A 21317-nucleotide genomic window follows, 5' to 3' on the forward strand; every position below is an offset into this window, starting at 1 on the left:
AACCTAAAACTTAACGTTCCCAGAACAGGCTTACTCTTCACTTCCGTTTTCAGAACGTTTAAAAAAGGCTCAGTTTTACCAGGCAGTAAAGTTATGGTTTCCTCCCAAGAACCAATGGAAAACCAAAAATGTATGTTCCCACAACTTTCAATAAACCATATGCGCTAGTTGCGATTACACTTCTTGTACTCCATGTCATGTCAAATTATGTTGACAAGGAGTAGAATGTTATCACAATATAGACTGGTGCCTAGGCTAAGAAGATCCCGTAGGGCTCAGAGCCAGTTTTGAGAGGGAGACCTGGCAAGACTTGATTAGCGGGACCAGGCTAACTGTAGAATTAGATATCAGGACAAGGCTAACTGTAGAATTAGATAGCAGGACCAGGCTAATTGTAAACTTGATTAGCAGGACCAGGCTAACTGTAAACTTGATTAGCAGGACCAGGCTAACTGCAAACTTGATTAGCAGGACCAGGCTAACTGTAAACTTGATTAGCAGGACCAGGCTAACTGTAAACAAAGATAGCAGGACCATGCTAACAGCATTCGTAAGTTAGGCTAACTGTAGACCTAAGTCAGGCTAACTGTAGAGCTAAGTCAGGCTAACTGTAGACCTAAGTCAGACTAACTGTAGACCTAAGTCAGACTAACTGTAGACCTAAGTCAGGCTAACCGCACCTGGTGGTGAAGAGAGCCTTCTCGTTGATCATCTGGACTCTGAAGATGTTGACAGCCTTGTAGACGTCTATCACATCCTGGTACTTCTCCAGTAGATGCCTGGAGAGAGAGACAGGATAGAAAAGAGTCACTCCACAATATCACCACATTTGACAAGATTAAAACACAACAATGTGGAGTTCAGACACTATAAACTTCCATTGGCAATCAATGTCATCAATATCAACCAGCATACCTCATATCATCAATATCAATCAGCATACCTCATATCTTCAATATCAATCAGCATACCTCATATCATCAATATCAACCAGCATATATTATATCATCAATATCAATCAGCATACCTCATATCATCAATATCAATCAGCACATCTCATATCATCAATATAAATCAGCATACATTATATTGTATCAGTTGTATTACATTATAATATCCTTAATATACCTGTAATATGTCCCAGACTCATCCTTCTAGTTCCTCTGGTCTGGCTTCATGTCCTCTCTCCCCCACTGGTAGCAGGGGCAGGGGAAGAGGTTTAGCCAGGGGTAGAGGCAGGGGCTGGGGCCTTGTCTGGTCCTCTCTCCCAGGGGCAGGTTCTGTGCCAGGTAAGGTCTGAGCAGGGCTCTGGGCAGCAGAGACACCAGCCAGTAGATGGGCTCCTCATTCACAATTTCATGGAAGCTCTGGAGGTACTGACGCACAGCTGCAGAGGGCTGGATGGAGGACAGGTTCTGTAGGCAGGAAGAGGAAGAGAAAGAGATGGAGGAAGTGAGATAAAGAGTTTACTATGTGGTTGTGGCTAAGCTTAGCCGAATACATTTCAACTCAGTTTCACAGTTCCTGACATTTAATAAAAAGTTCAAATTCCATGTCTTAGGATCACCACTTTATTTTAAGAATGTGAAGTGTCAGCATAATAGTAGAGAGAATGATTTATTTCAGCTTTTATTTATTTCATCACATTCCCAGTGAGTCAGAAGTGTACATACACTCAATTAGTATTTGGTAGCATTGCCTATAAATTGTTTAACTTGGGTCAAACATTTCGGTTAGCCTTCCACAAGCTTCCCACAAGTAGGTGGGTAAATTTTGGTCCAGTCCTCCTGACAGAGCTGGTGTAACTGAGTCAGGTTTGTAGGCCTCATTGCTCGCACATGCTTTTTCAGTTCTGCCCACATATTTTCTATAGGATTGTGGTCAGCGCTTTGTGATGGCCACTCCAATACCTTGACTTTGTTGTCCTTTAGTCATTTTGCCACAACTTTGGAAGTATTATTGGGGTCATTGTCCATTTGGAAGACCCATTTGCAACCAAGCTTCAGCTTCCTGACTGATGTCTTGAGATATTGCTTCAATATATCCACATAATTGTCCTGACTCATGATGGCATCTATTTTGTGAAGTGCACCAGTCCCTCCTGCATGTCATGAATAAATACGTCACTCAAGCTAACATCAGGTCCAGACTCCACAGACCAGAGGTTCGGTTGGTGCAAAGCACCCCCACAACATGACGATGCCACCCCCGTGCTTCAAGGTTGGGATGGTGTCCTTCGGCTTGCAAGCCTCCCCCTTTTTCCTCCATGGTCATTATGGCCAAACAGTTCTATTTTTGTTGCATCATACCAGAGGACATTTCTCCAAGAAGTACAATCTTTGTCCCCATGTGCAGTTGAAAACCGTAGTCTGGCATTTTTTTTAATGTTTTGGAGCAGTGGCTTCTGCCTTATATCCACTCGTTTCACTGTGGATATGGATACTTTTGTACCTGTTTCCTCCAGCATCTCCACAGGGTCCTTTGCTGTTGTTCTGGGGTTGATTTGCACTTTTCTCACCAAAGTACGTTCATCTGAATGGATCTGAATGCATATGGGTTTCTCAAGTATCCTGTAAATTAAAACATTCCCTGTCATGTTGTCCTGCACCAGGTTGGATCTGAATGCATATGGGTTTCTCAAATATCCGGTAAATTAAAACCTTCCCTGTCATGTTGTCCTGCACCAGGTTGGATCTGAATGTATATGGGTTTCTCAAATATCCGGTAAATTAAAACATTCCCTGTCATGTTGTCCTGCACCAGGTTGGATCTGAATGTATATGGGTTTCTCAAATATCCGGTAAATTAAAACCTTCCCTGTCATGTTGTCCTGCACCAGGTTGGATCTGAATGTATATGGGTTTCTCAAATATCCGGTAAATTAAAACCTTCCCTGTCATGTTGTCAGGCACCAAATGTTCTTAAAGGAAACTCTGAAGTGGCTTACTGATTATATGAAGATGTTTTAATATTCCCAGATGACTGAAACCAGCTATAAACTGTAATGCTAAAAGACCTTGAACTGAATGGAGTCAAAAAGGGAAAAGATAGAAGATATGATTGGTTTACGTTTTGGGGGTGTGTCTAAATACACCAAAACCTGGGTAACCGAAATTGAACTAGAAATTAACCAAAACAAAAAAAGTTAAATATGAGTATTTGAAAATGTTTATGGAAGGTTTTTGGAATTGATAAATCACCTACTACGTTCTAGTTGAATTTTCTTGCTATAAATCCTCTTAAATTATATATTAATATATATTATCTTAAATTGTATAAATACATATATTATCTTAAATTATATATTATGATATATTATCTTAAGTTGTATAAATATATATATTATCTTAAATTGTATAAGATATATTATCTTAAATTGTATAACATATATTATCTTAAATTGTATAAGATATATTATCTTAAATTGCATTTGAAGATATATTATCTTAAATTGTATAAATAGATATATTATCTTAAATTGCATATTAAGATATATCTTAAATTGTATATTACGGATGATTGTTATAACAGCTTCCTACCAGGTGTGGTGGAGTTTGGATCTGGGCCTCCTTCATAGACTCCTGGTAGCGTTGATGTGTTCTCCGGAGAAACATCATGATGTCTGGAGGACCCTGGACTGTTCTGATCAGCACCTGGCCCACACACACATTTACACTGTTATACAGAGCAACTTATCTTAAGATAGCTAGGGACGACAATCACGTATCACAGTCATAGTAAGTAAATCTTTATGGTATTGGTTTTATGTAATGTATTTTCTTTTCACCTGCAGCATGGTGGTGACTCTGTCCAGGTATAGCACCTCCTGGTGGCAGAAGTCAGCATAGCAGCGGGCAGGCAGACGTCTGGAATACATCCCCCTGAGGAAGGCTGTGTCGAGGATCTCATCTGCTACTCTCTCACTGGTCTCCCACAGGACGTCATAAATACTCACCTCTTCAACCAGCTCTGGGGGAGGGAGGGGCAGTGTTCACAACTACTACTGTGGTACAGTTTAGCAATGATTAGTACAAAACCCAAAACAGATCATAAAAAAACCCAGTTGTTTCAACACTCTGAGCACATTGAGCACATTTTGTGGAATTTCTTTCCTTCTTAATGCATTTGAGCCAATCAGTTGTGTTGTGACAAGGTAGGGTGGTATACAGAAGACAACCCTATTTGGTAAAAGACCAAGTCCATATTATGGCAAGAACAGCTCAAATAAGCAAAGAGAAACGACAGTCCATCATTATTTTAACTTTTTAGGGATAGGGGGCAGTATTTGGAAGTTTGGATGACTGTGGTGCCCAAAGTAAACTGCCTTTTACTCAGGCTATTCTAGAAATCCTCTTCCTCTTTAACGGGATATCTTCAACATTCTAAATCTCCCTTTATTTAAATCTCCCATTTTAAATCTGACTTACAACATTCTATTCACTCTAAACAATCTGACATTTTGAAGAGGACAGCTGATGATGTTGGTACTTGCGAATGCCCTTTCAAGCTTTCAAACATGTTTTACCGATCTGGAATTAAGCTTTTTATCCTCCTAGAAAACCTCATCCTCTTTAATAAGGATCCGCCTCTTATTTTTTCAATTTCGCCTGTAATGACACACACATCTAACTGCCTGTAGCTCAGGCCTTGAAGCAATGTCCAGCTCATCCCAAATCATCCAAATTGGGTTGAGGTCGGGTGATTGTGGAGGCCAGGTCATCTGATGCAGCACTCCATCACTCTCCTTCTTGGTCAAATAGCCCTTACACAGCCCGGAGTTGTGTTGGGTCTTTATAGTCCCACTAAGTGAAAACCAGGGATGGCGTATCACTGCAGAATGATGTGGTAGCCATGCTGGTTGAATGTGCCTTGAATTCAAACTGAATCACTGACATTGTCACCAGCAAAGCACCATCACACCTCCTCCTCCTTGCTTCACGGTGGGAACCACACATGCAGAGATCATCCATTCACCTACTCTGCGTCTCACAGATACACGGCGGTTGGAACCAATAATCTAAAATCGAATGTCCATTGCTCGTGTTTCTTGGCCCAAGCAAGTCTCTTCTTGCTACCTTTAGTAGTGGTTTCTTTGCAGCAATTTGACCATGGAGGCCTGATTCCCGCAGTCTCTTCTGAACAGTGGATGTTGAGATGTGTCTGTTACTTGAACTCTGTAAAACATTTATTTGGGCTGCAATTTCTGAGGACGGTAACTCGAATGAACTTATCCTCTGCAGCAGAGGTAACTCTGGGTCTTCCATTCCTGTTGCGGTCCTCATGAGAGCCAGTTTCATCATAGCGCTTGATGGTTTTTGCGACTGCACTTGAAGAAACTTTCAAAGTTCTTGAAATTTTCCACATTGACTTGCTTAATTTCTTAAAAACATTTTCCAAAAAAGCAGATGAATCGATTACCTTTGAAGATCTTCATCTTTTTACAATCCCAAATGTCCCAGTTACACAAAGTCCTTCTTTATTCCCCCCCCTCAAAAAAAAAATATTTTTTTATTTTATTATTTATTTATATATTTTATTTTATTTGGCGCGTTTGATTCAGAAATACACCAGTTTGAACTCACCCAACATGCCTACAAAGGAATGTAAAAAGTAACTTGGTCCAAACATTTCAGACAACGTTTCTAATCCAAACTCAGGTACCCTAATATGTAAATAATCGATCAATTTAAGACGGAATAAACTGTTTTCAATACTGGAGAAAAACAACGAGTCATTCACGCTCACCAAAATAGTAGAGTCCTTCTGAGTGACACTTAGATAAGAAAACGATCACTTCTTAATTTTTCCCATAAAAAAACATTGAACAATTTCTAAAGACTGTCGGCATCTAGTGGAAACCAGAGGAACTGCAATCCTAATAATTTGGCTTTCCCATAGAAAAGCATTTTGACCTCAAAAAAACAAATTTCCTAGATAGTTTTGCCTACCAAATCAGTTCTGTTATACTCAGAGACATTATTTTAACAGCTTTAGAAACTCTCAGAGTGTTTTCTATCAAATACTACCATGCATATGCATATCCTAGCTTCCTAGCTTAGTCTATCCGAGGCAATGGGCCAAGACATTCCTACCTCTCTCGTGTTTTTTCTTCTGACTTGGCAATGATGCTAAACCAGATCTAAAAGAAAATGAAATAAAAAAAGACATTAATGTAATTGAGTTTTAATATGGTGCCTGTATAAAACGTGTCCAGATACAAGACAGTGTTAGACCTGCTACCTTGTCTCCATAGAACACACATAGAACCTCAGCTCTGCACAGGACACGTCATTCCAGCCCTGCCCACCTGTTGTCAAGACAAATCTCACTTCAGTTATTTCAATGTGCTCAGAGAGAGTGTGTGTGTGTGTGTGTGTGTGTGTGTGTGTGTGTGTGTGTGTGTACCTCCAGTGTGTAGCTCCATACAGTTCTCCCCCTGTCCAGAGTTACTGGGCTCATCCTCCTCCCAGTAGAAACTGTCAACAGCTGAGCCGTCACTCCACAGCCACATCCCCTCCTTATCACAGAAACACATTGATTGATGGATTGAAACCACTTCATTGTTTTTAAACAGAAAGTACGTTGACCTTTTGCCTCTGTAAACTGTAGACATTTGACAGACTGACTGACTGACTGATTAATTATTGACCCAGTGTACCTGAGCTGCATCGTAGCCTCCTATCCAGACCGGCTGGTCTGTGTGTCTCCTGACCAGATCCTGGACAAACACCTGTTGACCCGGGCTGTGAACCGACACCAGGTTCCCTCTGTGCTGGGAGCAGTACAACTAGAGAGACAGTCAGAGAACACTGTGTTAGCCCGCTGAGCTAAAGCCCTGGCAGTACCTCAGGGAGCGAAGATCAATGCAGGCTAGAAATGGAAATTTCCTGAATTAAATGTGTGCTAGCCTTGAAGTATCAATGGTTGTGAAATAGTATTAGTTGTAGGAGTGACAGCAGTAGAAGTGGTAGTATTGGTGACAGAAGTAGTACTACTAGTAGTAGTAGTAGTTTTTAATTTAACTAGATTTTAAAGTATACAATTTTATGTGAAAAACGGATTTTAGCTTCATTCTTTTACCATGGAATTGCCCTAAATCAATTCCTAACCAACTCTACTACAGCAACAGAACAAGGTGACCTTTAGTTTCTCAGTCTCTCCCAATTACAAGAGTTACCTCTGCAGTGGCCCAGGTGGCCCAGACGGGGTAGAAGGAGAAGCAGCGATGCTCATTCTGATGCCACCCGGCTGGGCATGGTGACTGGGAGTCCACCCCTTCCACCTCCTCCTCTGTAGTGTTCACCACCCCCGGGGCAGCATCCAGCCCTGGAACAACAACACACACCGACAGTATGTACTGTTCAAGAGCTGTGCTTGACTTAGTTTACCTGGTACATTGGAAGCAATTAATGGAATAATCCCAAAAGTGCAAACTAAGCTAGATCAAGTTGCACCTCAAATACTGTATAGCATCTAGAGTTGGGTTTGACCAGATACAATGCTATTTTACTGTAAACAAATTGACAACAGACTTTCAGCAGGCTTCAACATGCACAGCGTTTACACAGATGGTTGATGATGTTTGGCCGAGTGAAATTCATGATCAAAAGATTGTAGGAGTTGTTTTGTTAGACTTCAGTGTGGCCTTTGACGTTATCATTCATAGTCTATGGCTTTACACCTCCTCCTATAATGTGGATAAAGAGTCACCAGTTTAAATAAATAACAATTTGTATATAAGAATGTGTTCTTAATTACAGACCTGCCTAGTTAAATAAAGTTTAAGAATTTGTTCTTAACTGACCTGCCTATTTATATAAAGGTTAAATAAAAAAGTGTTTTAACAGAACACAGAGGGTGTTTTCTATCAATCATTTTAACTGTTTACACACACCGTCTGTTTTTCAAGTTTCATATTCACCTGTTGAGAGGTGCAGAGCCGTCACTATACAACAAAGCAGCAGAGGCATTCTGCCAACCGACCTACAGTGGAAACAATGATATTACATTACATAACAACTCTACATTTAACAACCTCTAATAGTGTTAAAGGGATCCTGGATACCATTTTAATGTCTCCGTGTGCATTAGGAAGGAAGGTAGTGGTTGTTTCACGAGCAAATGCTATTTAGCATTAGCACAATGACTGGAAGTCTACAGGTATGGTAGCATTGCTAATACACCTGTAGACTTCCAGTCATTGAACTAGAATCGTACATTATGCATTTAACATAACTCATTTTAAAATGATATCGCATAACATGACAAAACAAAACACAAATTAACTTTTAAGTGACATCAGTTAACATGACATAACAGAGCAGCTCCATCTGTAACGTAGCACATTACCTGGACATGAATCAGAGAATGTTGACAGTAACACAGTGACAGTAGTAGTAGTAGCTTGGTCTTGGTAGTGTAGCTCAGAATCAGAGAATGTTGACAGTAACACAGTGACAGTAGTAGTAGTAGATTGGTCTTGGTAGAGTAGCTCAGAATCAGAGAATGTTGAGAGTACCTGAGCTGGCTAGTAACACAGTGACAGTAGTAGTAGTAGCTTGGTCTTGGTAGGATAGCTCAGAATCAGAGAATGTTGAGAGTAACACAGTGACAGTAGTAGTAGTAGCTTGGTCTTGGTAGAATAGCTCAGAATCAGAGAATGTTGAGAGTACCTGAGCTGGCTACTGCTTCTGGCTTGGATTAGTCACTGTTGAGGAGGAGGAGTGAAATGAGGTGATGTAAGGAGAAGAGATGAGGAAATAATAAGGTACTGCAGAACAGCAACCAGACCATATCCTCCTCTCTACACTAGTGGGTGTGTCCTTAAAGCCTCAGCCCCCCCCCCCCACTCTCATTATCAGTCAGACTAGAATCACACCAACAACCTGCTAGTTCCAACAACACATCTCCTGTTCTGACAGACTAGAATCACATCAATATCCTGCTAGTTCAAACAACACATCTCCTGTTCTGACAGACTAGAATCACATCAATATCCTGCTAGTTCAAACAACACATCTCCTGTTCTGACAGACTGGAATCACATCAATATCCTGCTAGTTCTAACAACACATCTCCTGTTCTGACAGACTAGAATCACATCAACATCCTGCTAGTTCTAACAACACATCTCCTGCTCTGACAGAAGACACAGAGAAAACCGCTCAGACACACACTAACCTTAAGTAAGGTCACTCTCTCTCTCTCTGTTTTACACATAAAAATTATAGTGCATGTAAATGAAGGAAGAAAATTGTTTGCAAAAAAAAAAACGCCCTAAAAGAGCCTTTTCATTTCTCTATTTGGTCGGGGTTGTGATTTGGGTGGGAATTCTAGTTTTCCTATTTCTTTGTTTGGCCTGGTATGATTCCCAATCAGAGGCAGCTGTCTATTGTTGTCTCTGATTGGGGATCATACTTAGGCAGCCTTTTTTCCCACCTTAGTTTGTGGGATGTTGTTTTTGGTACTGTGCTGTTTAGTAGATGTTACGTTTCTTTTTTTTCTTCTTTTTCCGGTGTTCATTTAATAAATTAAAATGTACGCCTACCAAGCTGCACCTTGGTCTCATTCCAACAACGGACGTAACAATATTGCAGGAGCAACACTTTTATCTTACAAAAGTGGACCACATTTTACATTCAGAAACCACGTCAATGGCCGTTTTAAAACTACTCGCGCGTTGAGGTTGTTAACCTCTCTGCGCACGGAACCCGGCAGCAGGCTGAAATTCTACAACATATGGTGATCGCTACATAAATAGTCATATTACACATTAATGAAAATAGAAGTGTCTCACATGTTTCGAAAGCCTAGAATCTTGCTAATCCAACTGCGTTGTCAGGTTTAAAAAAGGATTTACTGCGAAAGAATACGATGGGATTATCTGAGGATAGAGCCCCATAAAAAACAATTATTTCAACAAGCACAGGCTAACAAAATCACAAACTGCAATGAAATAAATTGTTTACCTTTGACGATCTTCCTCTGTTTGCAATCCCAATGCTCATTGTTACACAATTAATGTTTTTTTGTTTGATAAAATCAATTTTTATAGCCTAACACAAAACATTTTGTGAACCACTTGTGTCGCGAATTCCGTCTCATTCCATTTTCGACGACATATTCTAGATAAATACACACACAAAACGGGACTTTTCCAGTCATGTTTGGTTTCACTGCAATCAACTGGTTTGTTTTCTAACACAACCAAACCTGATGGGTCATTTCGCGGGACGTATTGACTGAAAGAAACCGATTTGAAGACAACAAGTAATGACATCATTGTGCACCAATGATTTGCTCCGCTGTTTCGTTGATTGACTGTATTTTTTAATTAAGGGGACCTCTATTTTTGAAAACTCATTATGAACGATGTTGACTAAATGTGTTATGAAGATTGTTATGAATGATACTGCAGCCAATTAGGTAACGTGACTGAACAAAGTGTAAACAAATGGTTAAAAAGATCTAAGTTTAGCATTTTCACAGTAGCCAACCCTCTGAGACACTACTTACATAAAAGGCATTCACATTCACAGAGATAGCAGATAGTGACTATGTGCGTTGAGTTTTGTATGTTCCCCTTTTCTGACAACAGTCCTTTGAATTATCATTAATAATCATATTGAATTAAACTTTTTATTTGCTAGTATCCAAGAAAAGGCGAATCAGACAGAGCACCTATCCTAGAGTGAGTTCTTAGGGCATCAATCGTAAATGTTAGGCCAACAGTGTGTTCTCTGCCAAGAAAACATGTGTTCTTAGGGTAGTCTGGACCCAGTTAACATAGTGGGGAAAATATGTGTTCTTAGGGTAGTCTGGACCCAGTTAACATAGTGGGGAAAAGATGTGTTCTTAGGGTAGTCTGGACCCAGTTAACATAGTGGGGAAAAGATGTGTTCTTAGGGTAGTCTGGACCCAGTTAACATAGTGGGGAAAATATGTGTTCTTAGGGTAGTCTGGACCCAGTTAACATAGTGGGGAAAAGATGTGTTCTTAGGGTAGTCTGGACCCAGTTAACATAGTGGGGAAAAGATGTGTTCTTAGGGTAGTCTGGACCCAGTTAACATAGTGGGGAAAATATGTGTTCTTAGGGTAGTCTGGACCCAGTTAACATAGTGGGGAAAAGATGTGTTCTTAGGGTAGTCTGGACCCAGTTAACATAGTGGGGAAAAGATGTGTTCTTAGGGTAGTCTGGACCCAGTTAACATAGTGGGGAAAAGATGTGTTCTTAGGGTAGTCTGGACCCAGTTAACATAGTGGGGAAAAGATGTGTTCTTAGGGTAGTCTGGACCCAGTTAACATAGTGGGGAAAAGATGTGTTCTTAGGGTAGTCTGGACCCAGTTAACATAGTGGGGAAAAGATGTGTTCTTAGGGTAGTCTGGACCCAGTTAACATAGTGGGGAAAAGATGTGTTCTTAGGGTAGTCTGGACCCAGTTAACATAGTGGGGCAAAGATTGTACAACTGACTAGGTATCCCTCTTTTCCTTCTAAATGACTATTGCACCGTAGAACTTACATTTGTATCCATGAACTGGTTTGAAAGGCTGGTCATGGCTCATATCAACACCATCATCCCAGACACCCTGGACCCACTCCAATTCACATACCACCCCAACAGATCCATGGAAGATGCAATCTCTATTGTACTCCACACTGCCCTTTCCCACCTGGACAGAAGGAACACCTACTTGAGAATGCTGTTCAATGACTACAACTAAGTGTTCAACAGCATAGTGCCCTCCAAGCTCCTCACATACCTAAGGACCCTGGGATTAAACACCTTCCTCTGCAATCGGATACTGTTTAAAGGTCTTACTCACATCGGCTGTGGAGAGCTTGATCACACAGTCATCCAGAACAGCTGATGCTCTCATCAATGCTTCAGTGTTACTTGCCTCGAAGTGAGAATAGAAGTTATTTTGCTCATCTGGTAGGTTTGTGTCACTGTAATAGTTTGCAAGCCGTGCCATATCCGACGAGCGTTGGAGCCGGTGTAGTACGATTCGATCTTAGTCCTGTATTGACACTTTCCCTGTTTGATGGTTCGTCAGAGGGCATAAGCTTCCGGGTTAGAGTCCCGCTTCTTGAAAGTGGCAGCTCTACCCTTTAGCTCAGTGCAAATGTTCCCTGTAATCCATGGCTTCTGGTTGGGGAATGTACGTACATTCAATGTGGGGATGACGTCCTCGATGCCCTTAATGATAAAGCCAGTTACTGATGTAGTGTACTTCTCAATGACATCGGAAGAATTCCGGAACATATTCCAGTCTGTGCTAACAAAACAGTCCTGTAGTTTAGCATCTGCTTCATCTGACCACTTTTTTATAGACCAAGTATCTGGTGTTTCCTGCTTAAAATTGTGCATGTAAGCAGGAATCAGGAGGTTGGAGTTATGGTCAGATTTGCCAAATGGAGGGCGAGGGAGAGCTTTTTGCACATCTCTGTGTGTGGAGTAAAAGGTTGTCTAGAACTTTTGCACATTTGACTGAAAGAAATGAGGTAAAACTGATTTAAGTTTCTCTGCATTAAAGTCAATGGCCAATTGGCATATTTATTACTCAAACAAAATGTCCACTTGGGCGAGGATATTGGAAATGGAATCAAAGCCTCTTGGATTGAAACTTGTTTTCAACCTGTTCAGGCATGGGACACCTGCCGACAACATCCGGGGAAATTGGGATTGGAATTCAAATAAAAAATTGTAATATTAAACATTCATGAAAATAGAAGTGTTATACATCATTCAAAAGCTTAGATTCCTTTTAATCGATTTACAAAAGGCTTTACGGCAAAAGCATAGCATGCGATTGTCTGAGGACATCGCCACACATCAACATATTTTTCAACCAGCACAGGCATCACAAAAACACAAGTATCGATAAAATAAATCACTTACTTTTGAAGATTTTCCTCTGTTTGCAATCCCAAGGGTCCCAGCTACACAATGAATGGTTGTTTTGTTTGACGCCATTGATTTCAGTAATCCACTCGTTCAACATGCAGACAAAGGAATCCAAAAAGTTATCGGTAAAGTTCGTCCAAACAAGTCAAACGACGTTTCTAATTAATCCTCAGGTACTCTAATATCTAAATAAACGATAATATTTCACATGGGAAAGTAGTATGTTCAATAGGAAAGAAAAGAACGAACTATACAACTTACTTTTTCTAGCTTAACAGCTGTTTGAATGTTTTTGGGTCATTTAGAAAAGTCCTTGTTTTTGAAAGAAACTCACATTTTTATTACCATTAAAATAACATCTAATTGATCAGAAATACAGTGAAGACATTGTTAATGTTGTAAATGACTATTGTAGCTGGAAACGACAGATTTTTTGTGGAATATCTACATAGGCGTACAGAGGCCCATTATCAGCAACCATCACTCCTGTGTTACAATGGCATGTTGTGTTAGCTAATCCAAGTTTATCATTTTAAAAGGCTAATTGATCAATAGAAAACCCTTTTGCAGTTATGTTAGTGAAGGGTTAAAGTTGAAATTGGGGGTCTTCTCAAGGGTCTTTTAGCTGCACATGAAGGGTTTTGACATAGGAGATGGCACCATGAGGTGTGACCTCGGGTATATAAGATCCTGTCTTTCTTTTGTTCGGGGCAGAACTCAGGAGAGACATAAGTTGTATGTTTTGACTTCTGCCTACAACTGTTTTCTAATTAAAATATCTAAATGTTAAATATGCACATTTAGTGTATTCATTATGTGTTAAGTAAATAACGGAGCCCAGAAAAGTGGGACCAACATTAGCACAGCTGAAAACTGTTGTTCTGATTAAAGAAGCATTAAAAATGTATTTCTTTAGACTAGCTGAGTATCTGGAGCATCAGCATTTGTGGGTTCGATTACAGGCTCAAAATGGCCAGAAACAAAGCCCTTTCTTCTGAAACTAGTCAGTCTATTCTTCTTCTGAGAAATGAAGGCTGTTTCATCCAAGAAACTGAAGATCTCATACAACTCCCTTCACAGAACAGCGCAAACTGGCTCTAACCAGAATAGAATGAGGAGTGGGAGGCCCCGGTGCACAACTGAGCAAGAGGACAAGTACATGAGAGTGTCTAGTTGAGAAACAGTCCTCAACTGACAGCTTCATTAAATAGTAACCGCAAAACACCAGTCTCAACGTCAACAGTGAAGAGACGACTCTGGGATGCTGGCCTTCTAGGCAGAGTTGCAAAGAAAACGTTGTATCTCACACTGGCCAATAAAAATAACTAACACAGAGAATTAACTCACAGAACTAACACATAGAATTAACTCACAGAACAAACACAAACAACTAACAAAAAACATAACACTGTAGTTGACACCACCATTGATTTTACAATTATACAATTATTCTCCCCCTAACATACCATTAAAAAGTCCCCGCGAAACACCAGTCTCAACGTCGGTAGTGAAGAGGCGACTCCGGGATGCTGGCCTTCTAGGCAGAGTTCCTCTGTCCAGTCTCAACGTCAACAGTGAAGAGGCGACTCCGGGATGCTGGCCTTCTAGGCAGAGTTCCTCTGTCCAGTCTCAACGTCGGTAGTGAAAAGGGGACTCCGGGATGCTGGCCTTCTAGGCAGAGTTGCAAAGAAAACGTTGTATCTCAGACTGGCCAATAAAAAGAAAAGATGGGCAAAAGAACACAGGCACTGGACAGAGGAACTCTGCCTAGAAAGCATCCCAGAGTTTTCAGTAAGGATCTCTCTGTACCTTGCTGCGTTCATCTTCTCCTCGATGCTGACTAGTCTCCCAGTCTCTTCCTCTGTAAAATATCCCCACAACATGATGCTGCCACCACCATGCTTCACCGTAGGGATGGTGCCAGGTTTCCTCCAGACGTTACGCTTGTCATTCAGGCCAAAGAGTTTAATCTTGGTTTCATCAGAACAGAGAATCTTGTTTCTCATGGTCAGAGTCCTTTAGGTGCCTTGTGGAAATCTCCAAGTGGGCTGTCATGTGCATTTTACTGAGTAGTTGCTTCCGTCTGGCCACTCAACCATAAAGGCCTGATTGGTGGAGTGCTGCAGAGATGGTTGTCCTTCTGAAAGATTCTGCCAACTCCACAGAGGAACTCTGGAGCTCTTTCAGAGTGACCATTGGGTTCTTGGTCACGTCCCTGACCAAGGCCCTTCACCCTTGAATGCTCAGTTTGGCCGGGCGGCCAGCTCTTCAAAGAGTCTTGGTGGTTCCAAATTTCTTCCATTTAAGACTGATGGAGGCCACTGTGTTCTTGCAGAATCTTTGTTGGTGCCCTTCCCCACATCTGTTCCTCGACACAATCCTGTCTCGAAGCTCTACGGACAATTCCTTCCAACTCATGGCTTGGTTTTTGCTCTGACATGCCCTGTCAACTGTGGGACCTTTTCAAGACAGGTGTGTGCCTTTGCAACATTCCAACCTTCCAACTTTCTATGACTTGTTTTAAAAATAGTGATATTTATATATAATAACTGAAAGTGAGAGGTTGTAATCTATATAAAGGGAAAAAGGCCATTCTTGAACATGGGGTGAGACATTCTTACTAATCTGCGAGAGAACCAGTTTGGATTTAAGTATAACTTTGGTGTGACTGAAGCTTTTGTGAGAGGTCTAATGCTTTAATATTTAATAATATCTGCCCTCCGAATTCATATTCGCCCTCTGAATTCATCTCCAAAATATAAATAGGCCCGTTTAATTTTGACTAGCTTGCCGTTCCAAATGAAATGGAAAACACGTTGGTAGGTGTAGGCCATAAGGACATAGGTCAACTGTAGTAGGACAAAAGAGTTAATTAGGGTGCTTTTTCCACAAAGTGTCATGGTAGCAAGCTCTTATTTACAGTGTGTTTGGAAAGTATTCAGACCTTTTTCCACATTTTGTTACATTACAGCCTTATTTTAAAATGGATTGAGTCATTTTTGTCTCATCAATCTACACACAATACCCCATAATCCCATCACAATACCCCATAATGCCATCACAATACCCCATAATGACATCACAATACCCCATAATGACATCACAATACCCCATAATGACATCACAATACGCCATAATGACAAAGGGAAAACCAACATCAATCAGCGACAACCTCTAACTTAGTCTTAAATAACATACCTAAAGCCCACAGCCACTGGAGGACACACCCCTACATAATTACCCACGCCCCCAAATCAATTCTCCACAAACCTCATGTTTACATCCATGGGTGAAACCACGTGGAAAAAAAACACATGGTAATTCCACAAATGTTATTACTCCAACCCAACTTACCCTCATACATTTTTTTTAAAGCAACCTAGATTGACTACAATCCTATTCTTCCACTCTCCACATTGTTTTCCTGCTAGAACAGTCCGCAGCTTAATTTTTTTTATATATAAAGGATGATCCAAAGTGCCAATATGAAAAAGGTTCTCCACAGCCTAAAAAAGGTTCTCCACAGCCTAAAAAAGGTTCTCCACAGCCTAAAAAAGGTTCTCCACAGCCTAAAAAAGGTTCTCCACAGCCTAAAAAAGGTTCTCCACAGCCTAAAAAAGGTTTCCCCTGCAGTGAAAAAGTTAAAAACCCTTTTTGGTACTAGCACCTTGTTTTTGAGAGAGCAATAACAACATCAGCCCATATCTTCATTAACTAATGAATTACGTTTTGTTCTCCCAGGCTATTGTACAAGCAGCCCAGTGTCTTGGCGGGGTGAGTAGTGTTGTTACGTTTTGTTAGTTTCCTCTCATTGTTATCTTACACATTAGCGTGTAGCTTAGTATACCACACGTCTTTTCATGGGACTTTAACTGCAAAAACATTGAGCAGAGAATCAGAGAATCAGAACAACACAGTCCGGCTTGATCTGTATATCTGTAAACATTGAGATCATAATCAGTACAACACAGTCCAGCTTGATCTGTATATCTGTAAACATTGAGATCATAATCAGTACAACACAGTCAGGCTTGATCTTGTTTTGTTTCTTTAGTCGTACTGATGTGGTGGCAGTCACCCCGTGGTTGGCACCCATCGTCTGGGAAGGAACCTTTGACCCTGACCTCGTCGACACAATCTACAAGTCCATGAACATCACCATAGCAACCACAGTGTTTGCCGTTGGAAAGTGAGTAGCCTACAACCTTTCCCAAATATTCAAAAAGGGAAATTAAACTAGCAATATTTTTAAAAACACTGAAACTACACTGAGTGTACAAACATTATGACCACCTGCTTTCTCCATAACAGACTGACCAGGTGAATCCAGGTGAAAGCTATGATCCCTTATTGATGTCACTTGTTAAATCCACTTCAATCAGTGTAGATGAAGAGGAGGAGACGGGTTAAAGAAGGATTGTTAAGCCTCAACACATTTAAGACATGGATTGTGTGCCATTCAGATGGTGAATGGGCAAGACAACAACAACACTGTGTATGAGGCCATCACCAGCTATGGGAAGCATTGGAGTCAACATGGGCCAGAATCCCTATGGAAAGCTTTCAACACCTAGTAGAGTGTATGAGGCCATCACCAGCTATGGGAAGCATTGGAGTCAACATGGGCCAGAATCCCTATGGAACGCTTTCAACACCTAGTAGAGTGTATGAGGCCATCACCAGCTATGGGAAGCATTGGAGTCAACATGGGCCAGAATCCCTGTGGAAAGCTTTCAGCACCTAGTAGAGTGTATGAGGACATGACCAGCTATGGGAAGCAATGGAGTCAACATGGGCCAGAATCCCTGTGGAACGCTTTCGGTGGTGCAACTCAATATTAAGGTGTTGCTAATGTTTTGTACACTCAGTGTATGAGGACATAACTAGCTCATGTCACATGGCAGGTAATACGATATCATAATTGTCATGATTCACAGTTTGGCTAAGATTTGAATAATTGTACTACTTTGTTTATTTTCTGGTAGACTGTAATTTCTGGTCGGAAACGGTTTAGAATGTCCTATACAGTCCTATGAGAATGACCATACAACAAATAGAACAAATAGAATATTCCATATTTGTGGTACAACAAAGGTCAACTATTCTAGTTCTGGGTCCATGTGTCCATGTTCTGGTTCTCTGGGTCCATGTTCTGGTTATCTGGGTCCATGTTCTGGGTCCCTGGGTCCATGTTCTGGGTCTCTGTGTCTCTGGGTCCATGTTCTGGGTCTCTGGGTCCATGTTCTGGGTCTCTGTGTCTCTGGGTCCAAGTTATGGGTCCATGTTCTACAGAGTGTTTCTGGCATCAGAATCGCAGGTGTCTGATACTGCCGTTGTGCCATTGAGCAAGGCACCTTCAACCCTTATGTTATGTACAGGTAACTGACAAAATAATGGAAAACACTAGTAAATGAGGGATACAAAGTATATTGAATGCAGGTGCTTCCACACAGGTGTGGTTTCTGAGTTCATTAAGCAATTAACATCCCATCATGCTCACTGTCATGTATAAAAAGGCTGGGCTGACCATTATTTCAGTCACTCTTTTTGCTACCATGGCTAATCACCCAGAACAACAATGCCCCCATTTACAGGGCACAAGTGGTCACTAAATGGTTTGATGAGCATGAAAACGATGTAAACCATATGCCAGTCACCAGATCTCAATCCAAATGAGGCCGTACCTGAGATAGAGTTTTCCACGACTATCAACAAAACACCAAATTATCCCTCCGATAGAGTTTCAGACACTCGTAGAATCTTTGCCAAGGTGCATTAGAGCTGTTCTGGTGGCTGGTGGTAGCCCAAGGTTGGTGGTGGTGGCCCAAGGTTGCTGGTGGTGGCTGGTGGTGCCCCAAGGTGGCTGGTGGTGCCCCAAGGTGGCTGGTGGAGGCCCAAGGTGGCTGGTGGAGGCCCAAGGTGGCTGGTGGAGAACCAAGGTGGCTGATGGAGGCCCAAGGTGGCTGGTGGTGGCCCAAGGTGGCTGGTGGTGGACCAAGGTGGCTGGTGGTGGCCCAAGGTTGCTGGTGGTGGCCCAAGGTTGCTGGTGGTGGCCCAAGGTGGCTGGTGGTGGACCAAGGTGGCTGGTGGAGGACCAAAGGTGGCTGGTGGAGGACCAAAGGTGGCTGGTGGAGGCCCAAGGTTGCTGGTGGTGTCCCAAGGTTGCTGGTGGTGGCCCAAGGTGGCTGGTGGTGGACCAAGGTGGCTGGTGGAGGACCAAAGGTGGCTGGTGGAGGACCAAAGGTGGCTGGTGGAGGCCCAACTCTCTATTAAGACACTTTATGTTGATGTTTCCTATATTTTGACAGTTACCCCTTGTGTCTTTAAATTCTGACAGATACGTCCGCTTTCTCAGAGATTTCCTGGAGACAGCAGAGAAGCACTTCCTGGTCGACTTCAACGTGCGCTACTACGTTTTCACAGATCGTCCTGACGATGTTCCGTCAGTGAACCTGTCTCAGGGGAGACATTTGAGTGTGATCCAGGTGCCAGGTTCAAACCGCTGGCAGGAGATATCAGCCCGGAGGATGGAGATCATCCAGACAGCCATCGAACGTCAGATCAGCAGGGAGGCCGACTACATCTTCTGTCTGGACGTGGACAGCAAGTTCCACGCTCGCTGGGGAGCCGAGTCTCTGGGCAGGCTGGTTGCTGTGATTCACCCATGGTTCTACCAGGTGACCCGTGACCACTTCACATACGAACGGCGTCCAGCCTCGACAGCTTACATCCCCATGGATGAGGGAGATTACTACTATGCCGGGGCCGTGTTCGGTGGGTTGTTGGAGGAAGTGTACACACTAACAAAGGTATGTCGGAACCAGCTTGAAGAGGATGCGAGGAATTCCATCGAGGCTGCCTGGCAGGAGGAGAGTCACCTCAACAGGTACCTGCTTTACAACAAGCCCAGCAAGCTGTTGTCTCCAGAGTACCAGTGGGATGACAAGAAGACCAAAACCAAAGAGGTCAAAGTAATTCGCTTCTCTTCTGTCGTTAAAAACTATGCTGAAATTCGTCCCAATGTATAGGACTAGGAATTGGATATTCGACCGAAAGAAGAAAAACTTAATAGATTATGGTTAATGTTAGGTTAAGTTCAGGTATAGCTTCACTGAGGTTAGGGTTAAGGTTAGGTTAGGTTAAGTTCAGGTATAGCTTCACTGAGGTTTGGGTTAATGTTAGGTTAAGTTCAGGTATAGCTTCACTGAGGTTTGGGTTAAGGTTAGGTTAAGTTCAGGTATAGCTTCACTGAGGTTTGGGTTAATGTTAGGTTAAGTTCAGGTATAGCTTCACTGAGGTTTGGGTTAATGTTAGGTTAAGTTCAGGTATATCTTCACTGAGGTTTGGGTTAATGTTAGGTTAAGTTCAGGTTAAGTTCAGGGAAAGGTATAAAATGTCACATTGGATATACAGCTGTCCGGCCCCATTCATTTTGTGTTGGTGAAATATATACACTGACATAAAACTACTATTTTAAATGTACTGTATATCAGTCACTGTTGTAGTTTGGGGATAATAACGTTCTTCATTTATAGGAAATTAAATATTTTGTATTACCTTATTCATCCTGTATTCTGTAGCCTATCTACTGTATGTTGATTACTGGTAAAAACATCAATAAATATAATGTTTAAAAAAAGATTACGATTATGTGTATTTTTCTGGAAATAAATATTTAACCACTCTCAGAATGTTTGTGTTATTTCCCTACTTGTTATATTTTCCACAGCCAAACTAAAAACAACATCTCCCCTCTGACAACGAGATGCGGTGTATGAGTAACAAACCAGCGGTTTAGTGGAGAGATGGAGAAATAGGGAATGTTGCATGGATTCCACCTATAGATGTGTCGATCAGACAAGACACCGTGCTGGACTGAATTTACATTAAGAAAAACATTAGCATAATGTCAAAGTGGAGCTGGCATTCCTGTCCAGAAACAACCCCTAACCACTAGACATGTCCTGTAAACTGTATGAAAACAAACACGAAAACAAAGGATAATACCCCTTTAAAATGGTCATATGGAGGATTCACTTCCTTGTGTAAAAACATCCTGCCAATGACAAGGCAAAAGGGGAAATCCTTCAATTCAGATTGTACCATCTAATCCATGTTATGTAAGGGATCATCAACGAGGGGCTCAATGGAAAATAATGACATGGAAGGTGTGTTCTATGACCCGCTAGGGGATTAGATTTGACCATTTAAAACCACAATACAACCACATGTTTATATAATCCATTTAAAAGGATTGAGGATGACAAGTTCAAATTGAAAAAACTTGAAAACGAATTATATACACAAGATTATAATATGAAAAACAAATAGTTATAACTACACTGAACAAACAATATCAACTCAACATGCAACAATTTAAATAGATTTTACTGAGTTACAGTTCTTAAAAG

General features: G+C 41.5%; 2 protein-coding genes across 3 annotated transcripts; one reads left to right on the top strand and one right to left on the bottom strand.

The window, feature by feature from the left end:
- Nucleotides 1-663: 663 nt before the first annotated feature.
- On the bottom strand, nt 664-8786 carry LOC118936574. Of its 2 annotated transcripts, none has more exons than XM_036956794.1 (11): nt 8673-8786; nt 7922-7983; nt 7178-7326; nt 6659-6787; nt 6406-6517; nt 6241-6307; nt 6093-6139; nt 3788-3969; nt 3540-3653; nt 1129-1415; nt 664-779 (listed from the first exon to the last, which is right to left on the bottom strand). In XM_036956794.1, the coding sequence occupies exons 2-10, from the start codon at nt 7968-7970 to the stop codon at nt 1155-1157; spliced, it is 1110 nt and encodes a 369-aa protein (XP_036812689.1). In that variant the 5' UTR covers nt 7971-7983; nt 8673-8786; the 3' UTR covers nt 664-779; nt 1129-1154. The 2 variants fall into 2 exon arrangements, with proteins under 2 accessions (XP_036812689.1, XP_036812688.1); XM_036956793.1 differs by lacking the exon at nt 8673-8786 and adding an exon at nt 8350-8396.
- A 7841-nt stretch (nt 8787-16627) lies between these two features.
- On the top strand, nt 16628-19953 carry LOC118943004 (globoside alpha-1,3-N-acetylgalactosaminyltransferase 1-like; the record flags this gene model as incomplete). The annotated part of the gene is made up of 3 exons (XM_036958472.1): nt 16628-16680; nt 16961-17095; nt 19244-19953. Coding segments are annotated over 3 exons (879 nt in total), but the record flags the coding sequence as incomplete, so codon positions are not given.
- Nucleotides 19954-21317: the final 1364 nt, after the last annotated feature.

The sequence above is a fragment of the Oncorhynchus mykiss genome, chromosome 21 (assembly GCF_013265735.2).
Source record: "Oncorhynchus mykiss isolate Arlee chromosome 21, USDA_OmykA_1.1, whole genome shotgun sequence".
NCBI classification, from domain to species: Eukaryota; Metazoa; Chordata; class Actinopteri; order Salmoniformes; family Salmonidae; genus Oncorhynchus; species Oncorhynchus mykiss.

Coding starts and splice junctions, on each gene's coding strand:
- LOC118936574 (XM_036956793.1), bottom strand. Junction 7,327..7,921: donor GGCTCTGCACCTCTCAACAG/GTGAATATGAAA, acceptor TTGTTGTTCCAG/GGCTGGATGCTGCCCCGGGG. Junction 1,416..3,539: donor TCCAAACTCCACCACACCTG/GTAGGAAGCTGT, acceptor TCCTGCCTACAG/AACCTGTCCTCCATCCAGCC.